Below are 21,634 nucleotides of genomic sequence, written 5' to 3'. Positions count from 1 at the left end.
TAAGAGCGATTCGACATCAGGACACAAAATATAAACTGCCACACATATTAATGATTGTCCCAGTCAAGGAGAGAACAAAACTATTAGTTTCTGTGCTATTGACCAAGTAAAAAATGACCCTAGAGGGGGCAACAGAGAATTGTCTCTACGTTGCAGGAAAGTCACATGGATATTAATGATGCGATCGGTTGAGTACGGGATGAACTCAGATCAAGAACTACATTACTTTCTGGGTTAACATACCATAAGTCCCCATTCTGGCATTAGTATCACAGTTGAGGTGTCTGCACGTCTAATGTCTTTATATCAAATATATGTAACGTGTGTCTTATGAGATACAAAGAAGTAACAGTCAAATTTGTACTATACATCCCCTAGCCATGAGTTTACCAGTCAATATTATATGTAACTGCGTTTCTACTGATTTTTACTGTTTTTTACTGTTTATTTCTGACATGAATTTATGTACCTTAAGCTGTTGTACATTTAATATGTCTCGTCAATCCGGCACCAATTTGAGTAGTACACTTTATTGTGGCTAATATTTATTTTGCGTCATTGTTCCATCAGATATTGTCAAATTATGTATAACTTAAACAGTGAATATACTACTATGTTCTTCCGTCACACTTCTCAACTACAAATACTATTTCACCCCACATTTCGGTGTGATATATGACTCAAGGCGATTTTGTCCTAGAATCAAATCTGGCTATATGTCCTTAATATATACGGTTTCCATGGGTGTTGCACACATGTGAAACCCATACTCGGAGGCATGCTATATTTAATTAGATTATTGAATAGTCAAAAGAATTGTAGTCCTGTATGGTGCTGATAAATGGACCGGTTGCTTTTTGATAATTGATATTTAAAAATAAAATTGAAATAAGCGCCATTAGTTGGGCGTTACTAAACATATTGCCGAATATTATGTAATATAAATACTGCCCATATCCGAGGTTCGTATCATATGTCGATGGGGATAGTCATTTAAATTTTGACTGACCTAAGATGGCGCTCTAAAATGTATGCACTGGCGGGTGCTCTAAGTCTAGACGTTTTAGACCGGAAAGCCATGAGGCTTTTATTTGCTTCCGGGTTTTGAGACGCGGTTCTTCCGAATATGGGGAGACCGCTTACGAACGCAGTAAAGAACCTTTCCACGGGAACCTCCCAATATTAGGTGAGAACCATCAAGAAGACAATGCATACGCAATATTTTCTCTCTATAGGAGATGACACAAAACGGATTAATAATTTTCCGCCGTTTATGTGTTTATTCTTTAGTTGGGGTGACGGGACAATCAGATACCGATCCGACGTGAGGGAGTGCTGATATTTACACAACGGTCCAATCTGGACTTTTACTTTGGGGTCCCGGTCACAACGCGGGCAACAATATTATACTACAGTTACAGAGGTAAGCGGTTCGCTTATAACTTGTAGATTTGGTGCTATTAAGAGCAACCATACATCGATAGGACATTTGGATATGTAAATTTATGTAGCCAAAATAGCTTACCAGTAGGAGTATTAGATAAATATGTAACATATGTTTGTATACATATTTTCCAACAGCACGAACATTAAAGATAAGACCCCTGATTGTTGACAGGATTCATTGAACCCAGCCGAATTAGGCTGGGTCGGAATTATAACCAGCCAGAAGGTACGTTTCTGGGGCATAGCATTACAACTCATCCATATTCAAAATGTTTTGAGATTTGGGATTTAAAAGTATGAATACTTTATGATAATATTTCTAGACAGACAGTTTGCCACCTTTTGAAAATCAGGTAGGCCTGAGTTGTTATGCTCAGTCTTATATATATATTAGTTCTTGTGCACTGGGATAGTGTGTGCCATTAAGTTTTAAGGATTACTCTCACGTGTGGCTTTGATATTTTGATATATTGATTGTCGGCGAGGCATGTTAATGATTTGATGCTGGGATCTTAAACGCTATGGGTGAGTGGATCACTCACATGATTGAGGAGGGGATTTATTTACCCTCTTGAGGCAACCTTTTCTTCCTCTAGTTGGGATAGTCATCTCCCACCCTCCCTATCTTTTACCTGTAAAACAATTGCTTTTAAATCAATGTTGCAGTGACTTTCTTTCACTCTTTCTGTAAAACATACTATTTTAATTGGATATTCATGTACAAAAAATTGAGCACTAACACCCACTTGCATGATTTCTTGGATAATCCAGTAGACATGTATGATTTACAAATACCCGATGTATGGCGGGACTACAATATGTGTTTATATTGTTTTTTTCCCAACCCTGATGAAGTCGTGGGTTCCTACCCTTACGACGAAACACGTGTTGGCTGGACTTGGAGAGAATCTTATGGATTAAAAGAACGATATACCCACTCAACATGATATTGCATTTGTGAATGTTATTTTGGATATTGTGATTGAATGATCTAAGTTGGTGTGATAGGAATTTCATAATCAGTATTAGATCTACGGATCATCAGTGGGTTTGGATGATAACCCATACCTAGGCACCCAACGACTCTGACTTACCTTAAGGGAGATTCCTATAACTGCCGATATTTGTTGTAGCGCCATTACCATCCAGGAATATCATCCCCCCTCTATATTTTCACATCTCAGAAGGTCGGGGATTCCTGTATTCCCCTATTTGGATGACTGGCTGATCAAAGCAGAGTCGTCAGAGAGAGTGCTCCAACATCTGCAAGAGACAACCCAGTTGTTGTACAGGTTGGGTTTTTCGATAAATGTACCCAAGTCTCACCTGGTGCCCTCCCAGCTCAACCTGTTCATAGGTGCTGTACTGGACACAACTGTATGTCGTGCATTCCCTCCTCCTCAAAGGATTCGCGACATTCAGGAAATGATTCCTTTATTTTACAATGGAGCGGTCGTTCCAGTCCTGAAAGTCCTTCCCCTGCTCGGTCTGATGGCTTCATGCATTCTGTTGGTCAACCATGCACGCTGGCACATGAGGGCACTCCAGTGGTGCCTCCGCAGGCAGTGGTATCAGCACAACGGAGATCTCAGGAAGTCAGTGAGGATCTCCAGAGAAGCTGCAGCGGATCTGACTTGGTGGGGCATGGAAGGCAACCTGTCTCAGGGGAAGCCTTTTCAACTGCCTCCTCTGGTGCCCACAGTAACAACGGATGCATCCACTCTAGGGTGGGGTGCTCATCTGGGGGACCTGGAGGTCAAGGGTCTTTGGTCTCCAGAGGAAAGGTTGCTTCATATCAACCTTCTGGAATTCCGGGCGATACGTTTGGCGCTGAAGGCCTTCCTCCCTTCCCTTCGCGGTCAGTCAGTCCAAGTCCTGACGGGCAACACGACCGCGATGTGGTATATCAACAAGCAGGGAGGAGTAGGGTCGCAGTGTCTCAGCAGGGAGGCTCTGCGACTCTGGTCCTGGGTTCAGGACCATCAGATTTGTCTGATGGCAAATCATCTGGCCGGAGTTCTGAACGTTCGTGCTGACACTCTCAGTCGGCAGTTCTCGGCCGACCACGAGTGGAGGCTCCATCCAGAGGTAGTTCACGACATCTTTCAGATGTGGGGAACTCCTCAGTTGGGTGGACCTGTTCGCCACTCACGAGAATGCTCACTGCCCGTCTTTTTGCAGTCTCGAGTATCCGATGCAAGGAGCCTTGGGGGACGCGTTTCAGCTGAGTTGGGGAAGACAACTCCTTTACGCCTTTCCTCCCATACCTTTGATTCCTCGGGTTCTGAGGAAGATTCGCCAAGACCGGGCCCAAGTCATATTGGTCGCCCCGGATTGGCCAAGAAGGGTGTGGTACACACATCTTCTCCACCTCTCCTCTCACCCGCCGCTCCGTCTCCCTCTCAGGGCAGACCTCCTCTCTCAGATGGAGGGGCAGGTTCTACACCCCCACCTCCAGACATTACTCCTTCATGCCTGGAAATTGAACGGGGCAACCTGAATTCCTTTTCTCTACCACACGATGTGGTGGATGTCATTCTTTCAGCTAGACGTGACTCCACTAAGTCCATCTATTCATACAGATGGTCTACATTTGTCGCCTGGTGCGGAGAGAAATCGGTAGACCCTTTGAAAGCCCATTTATCTGATATTCTCCAGTTTGCTCTCTCTTTGACGCAGCAAGGGCTTGCTGTTGCCACAGTCAAGGGTTATCTCTCGGCTTTGTCGGCGTTTCTATGTTTGCCGGACCAGCCGTCTCTTTTCAAATCTCCTGTAGTTTTAAGATTTTTGAAGGGTCTCACTAATAAATTCCCTCCTACTCCCTTTATTGTGCCTCAATGGAACTTAAATCTTGTCTTAACATACTTGATGGGTGCTCCCTTTGAGCCCTTACACAAGTGTCCTATGAGGTTTTTGACTTTTAAGACAGTCTTCCTGGTTGCAATTACCTCGGCAAGGAGGGTAAGTGAGCTTCAAGCTCTTAGTTCCAAGCCCCCATTCTTGACAATTCATGCTGAACGAATGGTTCTTAGGACCAGGGCTGCTTTTCTTCCTAAGGTGGTGACTCCCTTCCACCTAGGACAATCCTTTCTGTAGTAGGGGATCTCTGTGTATAGTCATAATCTAGTGAATAGTCCCGCCCATGTGCGTGGACCCCAGCAATCAAAAATAATCTCTTAAGTTGTCAAAATAATGCAGAAACTGCAAAGACACTTAAGAGAGAATTTAAAGACAAATAATGCAGCCTATATCCACAGGCTACACTGTCCAGTACTTCAACTAGAAATTCCACCAAAAAAACACCACACACAGCACAGCCTGCTAGTTTCTACCATAGAGAAACCTGCCTCCCCCAGTCAAAGACTCAGGAATGATAGAGAGGAAGGTAGGGACAGACAAGCCCCATAGGCTGCCATTATGTGGCTTAAATAGGATACTGTGCCTTTAAGAGAACTTTCCAGAACTTCTCCCAGTATCCCAGAATGCATAGCAGGTCCCTCTACTTTCAGTTCTTTTTTCCGGCTCCTGCTTACAGGACCCTGGCATTGAGCTCTCCCTTTTTCAAGGGTTTATTGGAATTATTTGCACTTTTGAATTCTAAAAGTGTTGCAGTTTACTTCTTGGTGTTCTCTTCTCCTTTTTCTTGTGCTGTTTTAGGCGTTTTAGGGCTCTAAGATGCCTGGCCTTTTTGTTAAGTGCCCAGCATGTGAGAGGAAGAAGGCCAAGAGTGACCCCCATGATGTCTGCATCGTGTGCATTCCAGAAGATCATGTCCCTGAGGATTGTGTCATCTGCCAGCAGCTTACTGCTCGGACTCTGAGGGACAGATTGAAGATCAGGCTGGCTGGCCTGGAGGATAGGCGTCTGCGGGCTGCAGGTGGGTCTGGGCAGGCTGGGAAGGTTCCCTCTGCCTCTGCTGAGGCCCCTGGGGGGCTCCCCGGGGGCAGGAAGTCCAGCAAACGGTCCCATTCTCCGTCGACGTCGATTGCATCGACGACGACGTCGAGAGGGATGATGGCGGTGTGCTCCCCTTCTCCCCGGGGCTCCGGGTCGAGACGGCGTGATGGATCGACGTCGAAGGAGAAGCCGCCGTCGAAGCCACCGTCGACGTCATCGTCTTCGTCGACGTCGAGATCTTCCTACCGACGCCGAAGGCAAAGTGACGTGTATCGGCGCTCGCCGTCGAAGCGGCACCGACGCTCGCCGTCGAGGCGACACCGTCGATCGCCGTCGAGGCGTCACCGTCGATCGACGTCGAGGGGCTCCTCGACGTCGAGAGCATCAAGACGACAACGACGTTCGCCGTCGAGGACGGAACGCTCGACGTCGAGAAGACAACGTGCGACGTCGCGGAAGAGGAGGTCGACGTCGAGGAGTCGACGGTCGACGCCGAGGAGAAGAGGGTCGACGCCGAGGAGACGGCGATCAACGCCGGAGTCCAGGAAGCGTCGTTCGACGCCGGAGAAGCGTCGCTCTGCATCCAGCAGACAGCGGTCAGCATCTAGGAGTCGGTCAGCCTCTCAGAAACGGCGCAAGAGGGATTCTAGTCCCAGAAGTCACGCTGCTTCCAATGGAGGTCGTAAGAGGAAGCGGTCGCCTGCTGATGGGACTGGCTCTCCGCACCCTTCACCTAAAGGGTCACCGGGCTCGGTGTACTCAGAAGTGTACACGCCATCTCGGCCCAGGACTCCGCCTCCTCCTCCTGTTCCTAAGGAGGACCCTCCGCCCAAACCGCCACTGCCTTCAGGAGACCCTCCTCCGCCTCCGGTCCCTCCGCATGGGCCCACCCCGCAGCCGAAGGTTCCTCCTCCGAGGTCCACTTCCCTGCCGTCCCTGCCTGTTCCTCCTAAGGGGACTCCGAAACCGAAACCCCGGGAGGAACCGACAAAACCCCGTGAGGAACCAAGGAAGACCCCTCCACGTAAACCGAAGGAGCGCCCACGGGCAGGCAGGTCTCGCTCTCGCTCTGGGAGGAAGGAGAGATCGCGAGGCAGATCATCCACGAGGTCGAGACACCGCCGTAGGAGGCGCGAATCTCGCTCGCACACGAGGTCCACTGGGACCAGGGATTATTCCCCTACCCTGTCGGGGTCACCGGACACGAGAGTGTCCCCGATAGATGACCTGGTGGCGTTTCAGGACGTCCTGTTGAGGGGCGTATCTCTGACGGTGCCTACTCCGAAGACGTCGGTCATTTTCGAGACTCTACATCAAAAGCACCTGTCTCGTCCTCTCCTGCCTCTGGTGCCGGGCCTGAAAGAACCGGCTATGGCTCTGTTTCTCACCCCTGCGGTGACGAAGGCGGCTCCATCAAGATTACTAAAGAAGTACCGGGCTCCCGACTCTGATCCGGCCTTTTTGAGAACGGAGCCTCCGCCTGACTCTGTCATCGTGACGGCGGCCCGCAAGCAGCATGCCACCACTCCGTCCTCCACGGTTCCACCGGATAAGGAGTCGAGGTGGATGGATTCGGCGGGGAGAAAAGTCTGTGGAACTTCCGCTACCTCCATGAAAGCGGCGAGTGCCACGGCTCTGTTGGGCCGATACGACCGCGCCCTCTGGGACTCCCTCGAGCGCTTTGCGGAGCATTTACCTCGGGAGCAGCGTGAAGACTTCATGGAAGTACTGAGTGAGGGGATGCTGGTGGCCAACCAGATAATCAGCGCGGCAGCGGACTCTTCCCTGTTGGCGGCTCACGGATTTTGCCACGGAGTCAACCAACGGCGCCACGCATGGCTCCGGCTTACGTCCCTGAAACCGGACGCACAGCAGAGGGTGGCCAATCTGCCGTTCTCCGGTGAGACCCTCTTCGGGAAGCATGCGGACGATGAAATGGCCTGCATGAAGGCGGAGGCCGAGACGCTGACGGCTGTGGGCCTGGAGAAGCCCAAAGAGACCAAGAAGCAGTACCGCCCTTTCCAACGGCGGTTCGGCGGACAAGGCCGAGGACGGGGACAGGCTTCGGGGCAATCGCAACAGCAACACCAGTTCCGTAAGCCGTTCCAGAAGCGCCAGAAGGGCAGGGGAGGCCAGCAGTCGGCTCCGGCGCCCAGGGGCCAGGCTGGGTCTAGGCCCTAGGAACCTACTTCCCCCGGACCTGTTACCCACTCCGGTAGGGGGAAGCATTCAATTTTTTCTGGCAGAGTGGAGAAAAATTACTCAGGACAAGTGGGTGCTGAATATTGTTTGCAATGGATACAGTCTTCGGTTCACCAGCCCTCCTCCAGCTATTCCCCCGGTCAGCTCGCAGTTTCAGCTGCGCGAGCTTCAGGCGGAAGCGGATATCCTGTTGAGGAAAAGGGCGATAGAAGACGTACCTCAGTCTCAGAGAGGAAGAGGTCTGTACTCCCGGTTCTTTCTGGTTCGCAAGAAGGACAAGAACGAGTTCAGGCCCATTCTGGATTTGCGACAGGCAAACAAATGGATTCGCAGAGAAAAGTTTCGCATGCTGTCGTTGCATCAGATTTACCCTCAGTTGCAACAGGGAGACTGGCTATGCGCTATAGACCTACAGGATGCTTACTTCCATGTGCCCATTGCACACAAACACAGGAAGTTCCTGCGGTTCCAAGTCGGCACCAATCACTATCAATACACAGTACTCCCATTCGGACTGAAGTCTGCGCCGAGAACGTTCTCGAAGTGCATGGCGGTGGTAGCAGCGCACCTGAGGAAGCACAAGGTGTTCGTCTACCCGTACTTGGACGATTGGTTGATCAAGGCATCCTCCTTCTCGGAAGCGCGAGCACACTTCCAGAAGACGTGCGTTCTCTTGAACAAGCTGGGGCTGCACATCAACATGGCCAAGTCTGTCCCGACTCCGGTCCAATGCATACAGTACTTGGGAGCCTCCATCAATACGCTGTCAGCAAGCGTGTCTCCTTCGGAAGAGCGACGATTATCACTCCTTCGGAAGGCTCAGGCTCTTATGACGACTCCATCTACAACAGTGAGGACGGTGTCTTCTCTACTGGGATCGATGGCCTCTTGTATCTTCCTGACGCCACACGCACGGCTGCACATGAGACCGCTGCAGGAGTGCTTGGAGGACCAGTGGGATCAGAGGAAAGGATCTTGGGACGACAAGATTCGACTGTCGCTGCATGCTCTTCAGTCTCTGAAGTGGTGGTGTTCGGCGGAGAATCTCCTCAGAGGGGTTCCCTTTCACAAGGACATTCCCACGCAGACTGTCGTGACGGATGCGTCTCTTCTGGGATGGGGAGCGCACTCCGGGAATCTACAGATTCAAGGCACGTGGTCGCCGATGGAGGCCACGTATCACATCAATTTCCTGGAACTCAGGGCTGTTCACTTGGCGCTGAAGGCCTTTCTTCCGTCCTTCCAGACCAACTCTCTGCTTGTACAGACGGACAATACCACCACGATCTATTGCCTCAACAAGCAGGGGGGCTCGAGATCGCGCACTCTGTCACAGGAGGCGCAGACGATCTGGCACTGGCTCCTGGCCAGAGGACTGACGATAACGGCCACCCATCTACGTGGTGTGCAGAATGTTCAGGCAGATGCACTGAGCAGACTGCTCCAGGAAAACCACGAGTGGGTCATAAACGACGAAGTACTAGGAGAAGACTTCGCAAGGTGGGGAACTCCAGACGTAGACTTGTTCGCCACCGCCGAAAACAACAAGTGCAGAGACTTCGCCTCCAGGTACTTCCAACAAGGGACGCTGGGAAATGCGTTATGGATCAACTGGACGAACAGCTTTCTGTACGCCTTTCCTCCCATTCCCCTGATACCGGCGGTGCTCATCAAGCTGGCTCGGTCCAGAGCTCGGATGATACTCATCGCTCCGGATTGGCCCAGGCAGTGGTGGTTCACGGACCTACTTCACCGGTCTCTCCTTCCTCACATTCGGTTGCCGTGCAGGCCGGACCTTCTCACGAAGTTCGGGGAACGGATGTTACACCCCAACCTCTCGTCTTTGAGTTTGGCGGCATGGCTCCTGAGATAGTGCAATATGGCCATCTGAATCTGCCCGATGATTGCATGGACATACTGAAGGAGTCTAAGAGACCTTCCACTCGGACTTCATATGCTTACAAGTGGAAGAGGTTTTGTATCTGGTGCCAGTCTAAGAACCATGATCCTACAACCTGCAAGGAAGATGTCATCCTTCCTTACCTTTTACATTTGGCGCAATCTGGCCTTAATGTCCATTCCATTAAGGTACATCTTGCTGCATTGACTGCCTACAGGAAATGCCCTTCACAGACTTCCTTTTTCCAGATCCCTGTGATCAAAGATTTTCTGGAAGGTTTGAAGAAAGTATTCCCTCCTGTCAGGCTTCCCTCGCCTTCATGGGAGTTGAATGTGGTGCTGTCCAGATTGATGAAGGAGCCTTTTGAACCTATTCATAAGGCTTCGTTGCAGCACCTGTCCTGGAAGGCGGCGTTCCTCGTGGCCATTACATCGGCCCGCAGGGTGAGTGAAATTAAGGCGTTGTGTTGTAATGAACCTTATACTGTATTTCATGCTGCTAAGGTTGTTATGCGTACTCACCCTAAATTTCTTCCCAAGGTTATTTCTGATTTTCAGTCCAACCAGACTATAACTTTGCCTACGTTTTTTCAGAACCCTTCATCCCCAGCGGAGAGGTCTCTCCATTCCCTGGATGTTAGGAGGGTGTTGAAATTTTATCTGGATAAAACCAAGGATATTCGTAGGTCTGACCAGTTGTTCATCAATTATGGGTCGATCAGGACGGGTCTTGCGACCTCGAAGCAGTCCATCTCTAGGTGGATTGTGTCCTGCATACAATTGTGTTATCAAAAGGCTAATAAGACCTTAGGAGGTAAGCCTAAGGCTCATTCCACCAGGGGCAAAGCTGCCACGACAGCTCTGCTCCGTAACGTGCCGATTGCTGAAATCTGCAAGGCAGCCACTTGGAAGTCGGTTCATACCTTTGCTAAGCATTACTGCCTGGACACTGACGCCAGGGCAGACGCTCAGGTTGGGCAGGCTTCACTGCGGAATTTGTTCGCACAGTAGTGGCGTTATGTATTTATTCTCCACCGCCGCTTTGGTGTGGGGATGGGCTTGCCATTCTATTCACTAGATTATGACTATACACAGAGATCCCCTACTACAGAAGGAGTAGTTTCTGTCCTGTAACTCCAGTTCTGTAGTAGGGGTATCTCTGTTATAGTCATAAGCGCCCGCCCTCCTCCCCGGTGGAAATTTTTCATCATGTAAAGAATGCGACAGGTCTGGCGTGCTTCGCCTTCAAAAAGAACTGAAAGTAGAGGGACCTGCTATGCATTCTGGGATACTGGGAGAAGTTCTGGAAAGTTCTCTTAAAGGCACAGTATCCTATTTAAGCCACATAATGGCAGCCTATGGGGCTTGTCTGTCCCTACCTTCCTCTCTATCATTCCTGAGTCTTTGACTGGGGGAGGCAGGTTTCTCCATGGTAGAAACTAGCAGGCTGTGCTGTGTGTGGTGTTTTTTTGGTGGAATTTCTAGTTGAAGTACTGGACAGTGTAGCCTGTGGATATAGGCTGCATTATTTGTCTTTAAATTCTCTCTTAAGTGTCTTTGCAGTTTCTGCATTATTTTGACAACTTAAGAGATTATTTTTGATTGCCGGGGTCCACGCACATGGGCGGGACTATTCACTAGATTATGACTATAACAGAGATACCCCTACTACAGAACTGGAGTTACAGGACAGAAACTACTCCTTACCCTCCCTACCTTTTATCCTCCACCACACCCTTCCAAGGAGGAGGAGATGTTACACCGTCTGGACCCTAGGAGGGCGGTGAGCTTTTACCTGGACAGAACTAAAGACTGTCGAGTGGATGACCAGCTCTTCATTGGGTTTGCTGGCTGCAAAAAAGGAAGAGCAATTCATAAAAGAACTCTTTCAAGATGGATCATCCTCTGTATAAAGATCTGCTACTCTTTGGCCGGTAAGGAACCTCCAGAGGGTATAAGGGCTCATTCTACAAGAGCTAAGTCGTCAACCTCTGTATTGTCTAGAGGTGTTCCCTTAGAGGATATTTGTAGGGCCGCAATTTGGTCCTCCCTCCACACTTTCGCGAAGCATTACTGCTTGGATACCGAGGTGAGGAGGGACGGCCACTTTGCGCGTTCTGTCCTCCAGGATTTTCTGGTATAGAAGTGTGGACACCCTCCACCGGGAGTGGGGACTGCTGTGGGACTCTATTCACAAGGTGAGGAATCCACTGGCAGATGTATCTATCAGAAGAACAAGTTACTTACCTTCGGTAACGCTTTTTCTGGTAGATACAGTATCCTCCTTTGGATTCCTCACTGACCCACCCGCCTCCCTGTTGTCCACTCTTCTATACCAGAGTAACTGTATTGTATTTGTTTTATGGTCAAAGAAAATGTGTTATTTCAAATGTTTTCTTACATTTGCTTCACATTGTTTGTGTTATCTTGACTATCGTGTACTGTGTATACTATGTATATATATATACTGTCATTGGTCCGTCCGTGTGCCTCGAAGGCAAGGAAAAAAGGGCGGAACTGATGTCATCACGCCGGCGTGGGCCTATTATGGGCGTCGGTGACGTCAGCGGAGTCGCGTGCAATTCCGTGTCTCTATGACGTCCAAGTCCACGTCGGCGCGAAGCTACGAAAATAATTTCCGAATGTTGCTGACGCAAGGGGATATTCACAAGGTGAGGAATCCACAGGCAGATACTGTATCTAGCAGAAAAAGCGTTACCGAAGGTAAGTAACTTGTTCTTTACCGTTCTTGTTTTTCTAGCAATGCTCTTCAGCATTCATTGTTATCTCTTTCTCTTTTCTCCATCATTCTATGATTCGGGGCCACTTTTTTCAAAATCTGTTTCTCAGAATCTTTTCCTTGATGATCGGCGGCTCTTAATTTGTTGTATTTGCTTGCTGTGGCTGAGCACACTGTGCATGCTCATTCCATTTGTTTTGAGCCTGGACTATATGTACTATTGTCCTTGCTCCCTTTGCATTCCCTGATTGTAGGTTGCATCCCTTTTTGGGGCTTCCTCTTTTACTGGTTCTATACCATGTTTCTCATGGTCGTGTAGCTTCTACTCCTTACGGCTTCCCATCGCCTTCTTGGAAATCAGTCCTTGCGGTTTCTTGAGACTGTTTCTCTAAGTGGCTCTGTGCTGTTGGCGCGAAAATAGTAACAAAAGAAACTGACGTCAGTGCGTCAGAGGAGAGCTTAGATGAACTTTGTTGATGTCCCAAAAATAGTCTGAAAATATTTTTTAATCTAATCTGACGCCTGAGGAGGATTCAAAGATAAGGAATCTGCGGCTATGTCCTGTGTCTAAACGATAGGTGTTACCGAATCTAAGTAACTTGTCCTTTAGTGCACATTCCTGGGGTTTAACATTTCATGTGCATTCATGTTGTTTTTTTCCTTTTAGGCATGGTACACGCTGTGCAGGGGAGGTGGCTGCTGTCGCAAATAATGGAATCTGTGGGGCAGGCATTGCATACGGTGCCAAAATAGGAGGTGAGTTTATCCGTGCAGAGCCGGGACACTGATTAGCCATGTGCTTTACAATTTAAGGTGTATTTGTTCTCTGCATCATCTGCTCGGTGTACTGTCTTTTGTAAGGGTCTTATTGTGGTTAGGGTTCTTGTAGAAATTGACAAGCCTACATGTGGCTTTTATTTTCCTTTTACAGTAGCAAGGATGACATTTATTTGTCTGATTTTTAATCCTCTAAAAGTAGAAAGGGTTGATTAATTCATCTCTCTCTCATGGGTTTAGCATACCAGTTGGCTTAAGGTTGGGCCAAAATTTGGCATTTCATCTTCGACCTGGTTAACCTTGGCCAACGGCCTCACTTAGATTTGAGTGGTAACTGCACATCCACCAGAACCTGGCTGAGAAGCTTTCCATCCAACCTCTGTTGTTTGCTTTATTTAGAGGTGGGGAATTGATGAGTTTCCAAAAGCAGAGACCCAGCATGCTCTGCCGACAGGAGCAACTAGTTTTGTTTTCTTACAGTGTATTTAGTTAAATGCTTGAGATAATGGTTTGGAAGCTCTGGCGTGGTTTGTGATGGATGCCTGAGATTATCATGAAGAGCCCTCACTCAATTTTTTGGACACAAGAGGGATATTTCCTTGAGCGTGTGTGAATTGCCGAAAGGATCAAAGTTCACAACAGAGGTTCTATTTCTCTATAGACACGGCGTCTCAAAAATGCCAGGGTTCTGGAAGGATAATGCCTCTAAATCCTTTCTTAATAGTCCTTTTCTTAGTGTCCGGTATTCCTGGCGCTCCTTCTTCCCCAAATCGTCCTCCGAAGAAGAGAAGCACAAAGTTGGTGAGAGGTTCTCTCTGATTACCTCCACCAGGGACAGGGAGTGAGGGTTCACCCAGTGCAACGGATTTGTTATAGACAGGTGTGTTTGTGAAAGGTGAGGGGCGGTCGGAGAGATACGGGTTAGGGAACGACTCGCCCGCTACTGCTGACTTTCTCCCTCCTCCCGGCTCACCCTGAAAGCCTTGCCCGCACCTGTGTGAGCCGTACTCCTGCAGGAGCGTGGCCGGGCGAAGCGTATATCCGCTGACCTCCTGGCTCTCCCGATGTCCGTGGGCACTCCTCTTGTGCGGATGTATACAGCAACGGGGTACTCTCATCCGGTATCTCCTTCTCCTTCTCAGAAGTCCCAGGCTCAGCGTCTTCTTCCTGACCGCGTCTTCCGGAGTTGTTCCTCTCTCCCATGACAGCGTTCCCTCTTCGGTTCTTGGCCTGGAGGTGGTGAAATACGGATCGGGCGGGATCCTTCGACGGGAGTTCCCAATTAAAGGAACCTCGTCCGGTCCAGGAAGGCTGCAACCCCTGCCGAAGGCTTCTACACACAGTCGTCCAGGGAATCCTCTGGCTGTGGAAAGATGAGAGGTCTTCCATTCTAAGGTACATGCCACCATTCTTTAGGGCCAATTGTCCCCATGCATGGAACGGGGTCAACGTGACATACCCCACCCCTAGGATTCTCCCGCTCGGGAAGAGGAAATATACGGGATAGAAAGTCAGCACTCCCGTTCTCGGCTCCCTTACGGTGCCTCACTTCAAAAACAAAGGGCCGCAGGGAAAGGAACCACCTAAGGATGCAGGGATTATGTCCCTTATTGCTGCGCATACATTGCAGGGGAGCGTGATCGGTGTTTAGGGTGAAGCGGCTCTCTTCTAAATAATAACGGAGTTCGCCAACAGCTCACTTTATGGCAAGACACTCATTTTCAATTGTAGGGTATCGCTTCTCGTGGGGAAACAACTTCCTACTGATAAAAAGGATTAGGTGCTCAATGCCCTCAGGGGAGAGTTGTGATAGGACTGCCCCAGCCCATAGTCAGAGGAATTGGTGCGAAGGATGAAGGGCTCAGTGAAATCGGGAGATGATAAGACGGGACGAATTGTTATTGCCTGCTTCAGGTGATGGAAGGCATTTGTCACAGGTTCCGAAGGGTTCAACGGATCTTTTGATTTGGCCTCTTTCTTTAGGAGATCCGTGAGAGGTCCTGCTATTTCAGAATATTGGGCTATGAACCTTCTGTAATACCCCAACAATCCCAGAAAGGCTCTGAGTTCCCTCTTCATGGAGGGATATGGGCTATCCATAATAGCCCTCACTTTCTCTTTCTGTGGCTCGATTACCCTATTCCCTAATACATAACCCGGGTACTGGACCTTATTGAACCCCGCCCTGGATTTTTTTTGTGTTCACGTGTAGACCAGCATGCAGGCGGGCCTTGAATATCTCCTGACAATGTTCTAAGTGGTCCTCCCATGTGGCGCTAAATATCACAATATCGTCTAGATATGCAGACGAGAAGTGTTGGTAGTCACGGATCACGGTGTTCATTAGCCTTTGGAAGGTGGCGGGTGCTCCGTGAAGACCAAACAGGAGGACGGTAAATTTGTATAAACCATCAGGCGAGGAAAAGCAGTTTTCTCTTGGTCCCTCTTCCGAAGGGGAACTTGCCAGTATCCTTTGGTAAGGTCTAGCATTGTGACATAATGAACATCCCCTAACTTCTCAATCAACTCGTCGATCCTTGGTACAGGATAAGAATCAAACTTGTAGACGGAGCTAACGGCCCTGAAGTCAATGCAGAAACAAATAGAGACGTCTGGTTTGGGAACCAGGACAATGGGGGATGGCTATTCGCTTCTTAAAGGACGGATAACCCTCATCCCTAACATGGCCCTGACTTAGTCTCTGACGGCTTACCTTCTGGCAGCCGAATGCGGTAGGGGCGTTGTTTAACAACCTTACCCGAGACTGCCTCAATAATGTGTCTGACTAAGGATGTTCTCCATGGAATGTCTGAGTATAAGAGAAGTGAAAGGGCGCAGCATCGCAGCCAAAGAGTCTTGTTGCTGGGGGGATAGGGAGTCATTTATCACCAACTGGGGAAGGGTACAGGTGGCTTCTGTTGGTGATACGAAATGTGCTGCCTTAGCAAGCGGACCCAACCATGTCTTTAGCAGGTTGATGTGATACATTTGCACTTTGGAGGGTTTTACTTGGACCATGTAGGTGTTTTCTCCTACTATACCCACTACTTTATAGGGGCCCATCCTTTCTACCTTAAGCGTACTGGAGGAGGACGGAAGCAAGACCAAGACCCAATCGTTAATGGCTAACCATCGCCATTTCTTTCCTTTGTCATATTGGTACTTCTGCCTTTCTTTGTGTTTTTCCAAATTGGAATAAGCGAGATCCCAAAGTTTGCCTATTCGGGATTGGAGCTTTTGCGTCTATTCGAGAAAACTCCGGGTCGTGTACTCCTCTTCCTTCTCCCATGCCTCCTTTGTCATATCCAGTTGTGATCGCGGCTGTCTCCTGTATAACATTTCGAAGGAGGAACACCCGAGAGTACTCTGGATTTGACTACGTATGACGTATAAGGCGAGGGTAAGAAGTTTGTCCCACTCTTTTCCTTCATTCCTAAGCATTTTCTCTAAGCCTGTTTCAGAGTGCTGTTTTATCTCTCTACTAGTCCGTCGGTTTGTGGGTGGTAAACCAACGTTTTATTATGACCGATGTTCAGGGTCAGACACACCTCTCTCATAAGACGAGAAACAAAAGGGGTTCCCTGGTCCGTCAGAATCTCTCTGGGGAAACTTACTCTGGAGAAGAGCTTAATAAGTTTCTCTGTGATATTCTGGGTGGTAGGTGCTCTCAGGGGAAAGGCCTCAGGGTAGCGAGTTGAATAATCTACCATAACCAGGGCGTATCGATGTCCATATTTTGTTTTCGGTAAAGGATCGATTGAATCCATCCCTACTCAATCAAACGGGTTACCGACAACCGGGATTGGCTGGAGGGGAACCAAGGGAGGCCGGTATGGGCTTCTTTTTTGGCAGACCTCGCATTCCTGGAAGTGTTTCTTTACGGCCTCATACACCCCAGGCCAGTAAAAATACCATAATACACTGTGTTGTTTTTTCTGCCCCTGTGTGACCTGCTGTGAGGAGGGCATGAGTGAAGAAGGGCACATGTTCCCTAAAAGCTAGGGGAACTAATAACTGAGGGGGATTGTCGGAATTTGCTTTTCGGTACAAAAGCCCATTGTCAAGAAAATAACGGGGGTCAGTCATAGGTGTGGTGACGTCAGAAGTCTGTGCCGCTTGCCAGGCATTTCGTAGCGTGGGGCCATTGGTTTGGGCATACCTAAAATACTTGTCTAAGATCCATGGTTTTGGGGTGATAAGGGCTGTACGTGGTGGTTTCCCGGGGCCATCCCCCTTTTCCGATCACCCTCGAGCTGTAGGGTGTTCAGGAACATCCGTAAGAAGCCGGGGTTATCAGTCCCTATGATTAAGTCCCCTGGAAGGTTAGCCAACACCCCCACCCGGACGCTAGAGGTGAACATATGGACAGGGTGAAGGGACACTTCCGCTACAGGGTAGGGCTTAATATCCCCGTGCACGCACCGTATATGTACCAGGGCGTCAGGCACAATCTGGCTATGGTCAACCAGGTCCTCCTCGATGACGGATTGCCGGCACACGGAGTCAAACAAAGCCATGACCCGTTGTCTGTTTACGTGTACACTTACTTAACCTCTTAAGCGCTGCTGACGGCCAACGGTCATCACGAGCGCTACCTCCCCAGTGCTGCGCACGACCATTGGACGTCCATTCAGCACTAGTTCCAATGGACAGCACAGCACTGGGGAGGGATATGTTCGAGGCATGTGGGCTGCTGAATTCATATCTGTGCATAGTCCGCCACCTAGTGTTGGGTCCGGATGATTGCACATTGTTGTCCTGGAAGAGTCTTCGAAGTATCACGAGATAGGTGGCTCCTCCCCTGGACTACAGTGCGCATGGGCATCGCCTCCATCCCCAGATTGTTTTTTTCCGCCATCGGGTTCGGATGTGTTTTCGGTTCTCTCTATCGGAACCGACAGTTGTTCGACTTATACTTGAGACCAAAAGGTCTTTAGGCTGGGCGTCGGTATAGTTGCGTTCGGGTTTCTTACTGACTCTCAGCTCCGATCTCCTACTGCCCTTCCACGTGCTTTCGACGCGGACGGGCCTACACTACACCCTTTGCTATGGAGCGGACTCCATTCAAGAAGTGTCCGCTGTGTCACTCTAAATATTCGCACCTCGACGTGCACCCCGTGTGCAATACATGCTTGTCACCGGATCACCGTGAAGACACCTGCATGGCGTGTTCAAAGTTTAGGAGTAAGAAAACTTTGAAGATTCGCCGGGCTAATCGACTCCAGGCTCAGTTGTCGGCTTCGGCACCCCCGCCTGATGACATCTTCCAGGAATCTGTCGAGGAAGAAGACGACGTACAAGGGTCGGACTCTAACCCCGCGTCCGAGGAAGAGACCTACGACGCGGATGAGGAGGCCTACGACGAAGTCTCCGGCGAGGTAGGGGACGACGAACTGGCTTGTGCCACGATGGGAGATAGCTCAGAGGAAGAGCATCCCCAAACAGACTCCGGGGTTACTCCCCGTCATACGGCCCAGTTCGAGGGATCGCCTTCGGGCCTTACCCAAGATCTAATTATGAGTCCTACGTCCCCGCCTCCGGGCCCGGTCACGGACATTTCTAACAAGAAAACGAAAGTGAAGCCAACTGGTCTCGCACCCTCGGATGCGAAACCGAAACCGAAAGTGGCGTTGGTGAAGAAGGTTCTGGAGGCGTCAACTTCCACGAAATCCAAAATGGCCGACTTGAAGAGCCACGCCAAAATGGCCGACCAGAAGAGCCGCGCCAAAATGGCCGACCCGAGGCCCTCTGGATCGGCGCCGAAGGTGAAGGCATCCGACGCGGCTGCGTCGGCACCGAAAGGGGTCGCGGACCCGAAGACGGCTTCGAAGAAGCGTCACGCCGACGGTGCGACAGGCCATGGGGCGTCGGCACCGAAGAAGAGGCCTACCGGAGACCGGGCTCTCGGAGACGAAGAATCGCTCGAGACGGTTCAGCCCTCGGCATCCCTTACAAAGAAGGTGGGAGAATCCTTAAGGCGGCTCCAACAGTCCTCTGTGGTTCCCAGCCAGGACACTGTAGTGCCTAGGCCCACGCCGAAGCCTGCCAAGGACCAAACGCCCATTCGTTTTACCCTTCCTCCCAAGTCGGCGCCGAAGGCCTTCGCGCCTAAGCAGAGCGGACACTCTCAGGAAGTATTGACGCCGAAGGCTGCCTTGGTGGTGTCGAAGCTTCGGCTCCAGCCGCTTGCGGTGGAGGAACGTCGTGAGGTGATCATCGACGCCAACACCGGAAAATTGTCGCTCCTCAAACGAAAGATTACGTCGGAGCCGGCCTTGGAACCCTTTAGGATTCCACTCAAGAACAAAAGCTACTCTGCGGACTCTTCGGCTCTGATGGAACCTCTGTCTCCACAAGCCCTGGAACACTCGCCGGCCCATTCCCCCGTGCCTGATGTGGACGAGGAAGAGGCCGAGTACAACTATCCTGCGTACTCGGATCCGGAAGAGGAGCAGGTGCCCTGGACAGCAGGAGGCGACACAGACGACCCGCAGTCGGGGCAGGACACTCAACTTTTCGCCGCAAAGACGTCCCCGACAGAGGACTCGGCGGCGTTCAATGCATTAATAGAGAGAGCTGCAGCGAACCATGACGTCGAACTGCACTCAGACCCCGTGGATGCAGACTTCTTAGTCGACACCTTCTCGGTAGCCGAAAAACAAGTCAAGACACTACCGATGCTTAAAGGGGTGCTGAAGCATGCACAGGAGGTATTCAAGGAGCCCACCCGGGCGCGGGTGGTCAATCCTCGCATCGACAGGAAATATAAAGCGGCGCCAACGGATCCCACGTATATTAAGGGACACTTGCCATTGGACTCCCTGGTGGTGTCCAACGCTCGAAAGAGGGCGAATTCGCAGACTACTGGTGATGCTCCTCCCCCAGACAAAGAGTCCAAGATCTTTGAGGCATCAGGCAAACGCATTGCTGCACAGGCAGCGAACATCTGGAGGATCTCTAACACTCAAGCCCTGCTTGCACGTTATGATAGGGCCCATTATGACACATTAGAGGCCATACTGCAACACTTGCCTGACCAATACAAGGAGGCGGGGGAGATGCTCATTCAGGAGGGCAAACTCATTACAAATGCATCCATCAAATGTGCCCTAGATGTGGCAGACACTGCCTCCAGGGCTATCAATACAAGCGTGTTACTTAGGCGCCATGCCTGGCTTCGAATTTCTGGGTTCAAACCCGACATACAAACCACAATACTGGGTCAGACAGTGAATCCTGACCATCTGTTCGGCCCTGAGGTGGATGCCTCCCTAGAAAAGATGAAAAAAGATACCGAAACTGCCAAATCTATGGGGGCTTTACAAAGTCAGCAGTTTCGGGGTGGTTCCTTTCGCCGCTCCAATTCAAGAGGCACCTCGAGAGGCCAGGCATCCCAGTCCACGCAATACTACAAGGGTAACACCCAGTCCTCGTATAACAACAACAAGGGCAGAGGTGGCTACAGAGGCAATAATATCAAAGGCAGGGGACGTGGAAACAATGCCTCCAGGTCCACCACCTCCAACAAGCAGTGACGTCTTGTCACTTCCCCCCGATCACACGACACCTGTCGGGGGGAGACTCCAGCAGTTCCTGCCGGCGTGGAGGTCCATCACCACGGACAGGTGGGTGAGGTCTCTTATCCAGTACGGGTACTGTCTAGAACTTACGTCCATTCCACCGGACATACCGCCAAGAAGCCGTGCTATGTCCGGCGAGCACTTGACCTTGTTGCAGCAAGAAGTACTGGTCATGCTGCAAAAAGGGGCGATAGAGCTCGTTCCATTGCAAGAACGGGGAACGGGGGTTTACTCCCTGTATTTTCTGATCCCCAAAAAGGACGGATCGCTCAGGCCGATCCTGGACCTCAGGCCCCTGAACTGGTACATCAACTCGGAGCACTTCCATATGCTCACGTTGCAGAAGGTGCTTCCCCTGCTTCAACAGGGGGACTTCCTAGCAACGCTGGATCTGAAGGATGCCTATTTCCATATTCCCCTGCATCCTTCCCACAGAAAGTATCTCAGATTCACGATCTTAGACCAGCATTACCAGTTCAGAGTCCTGCCGTTCGGGGTCACCACGGCACCGAGAGTCTTCACCAAATGTCTAGCGACTGTGGCGGCGCATCTCCGTCGCCAGCACGTCCATGTCTTTCCATACCTAGACGACTGGCTTATTCAGGCAAAGACGGAACGGCAGTGCGTAGACCATGTGTCACGCACCATTCACCTCCTGCACGATCTGGGATTCTCTCTGAACTACCCAAAGTCCCATCTCCAGCCCGCCCACGTGCGACAGTATCTGGGCGCGACAATCGACACTCTGGCAGCCACTGCGCAGCCGAGTTCAGTGAGAATCGCCAGTATCCAGGCGCTGATCCATCGATTCAGACCCCAACACTCGCTTCCAGCGAAGGTGTTCATGCAGTTGATAGGCATGATGGCCTCCTGCATCTCCATTGTCCCGCACGCGAGACTACATATGCGTCCGCTTCAGGAGCGCCTGGCACGTCAGTGGACTCAGGCTCATGGGCAACTGACAGACCTAGTGTTGGTGAGCGGTCGGGCGTACAACTCTCTGCATTGGTGGAATCCACAAAACCTTTGCAAGGGCCGACCATTCCAAGAGCCTGTCCCACAGATCATCCTGACAACGGACGCCTCTCTCCAG

General features: G+C 50.3%; 1 protein-coding gene across 1 annotated transcript in view; it reads left to right on the top strand.

The window, feature by feature from the left end:
- Positions 1–21,634, top strand: part of PCSK4 (proprotein convertase subtilisin/kexin type 4) — a 999,360-nt gene that overhangs the window by 426,047 nt on the left and 551,679 nt on the right. Inside the window, exon 6 of the mRNA XM_086946304.1 lies at positions 12,852–12,940. Coding sequence (XP_086802430.1) covers positions 12,852–12,940 — 89 coding nt within the window. The remainder of the gene's footprint in view (positions 1–12,851; positions 12,941–21,634) is intronic.

Source organism: Lissotriton vulgaris, chromosome 12, assembly GCF_964263255.1.
Source record: "Lissotriton vulgaris chromosome 12, aLisVul1.2, whole genome shotgun sequence".
Classification (NCBI taxonomy): domain Eukaryota; kingdom Metazoa; phylum Chordata; class Amphibia; order Caudata; family Salamandridae; genus Lissotriton; species Lissotriton vulgaris.
This window is presented reverse-complemented; position numbering and strand designations above follow the sequence as displayed.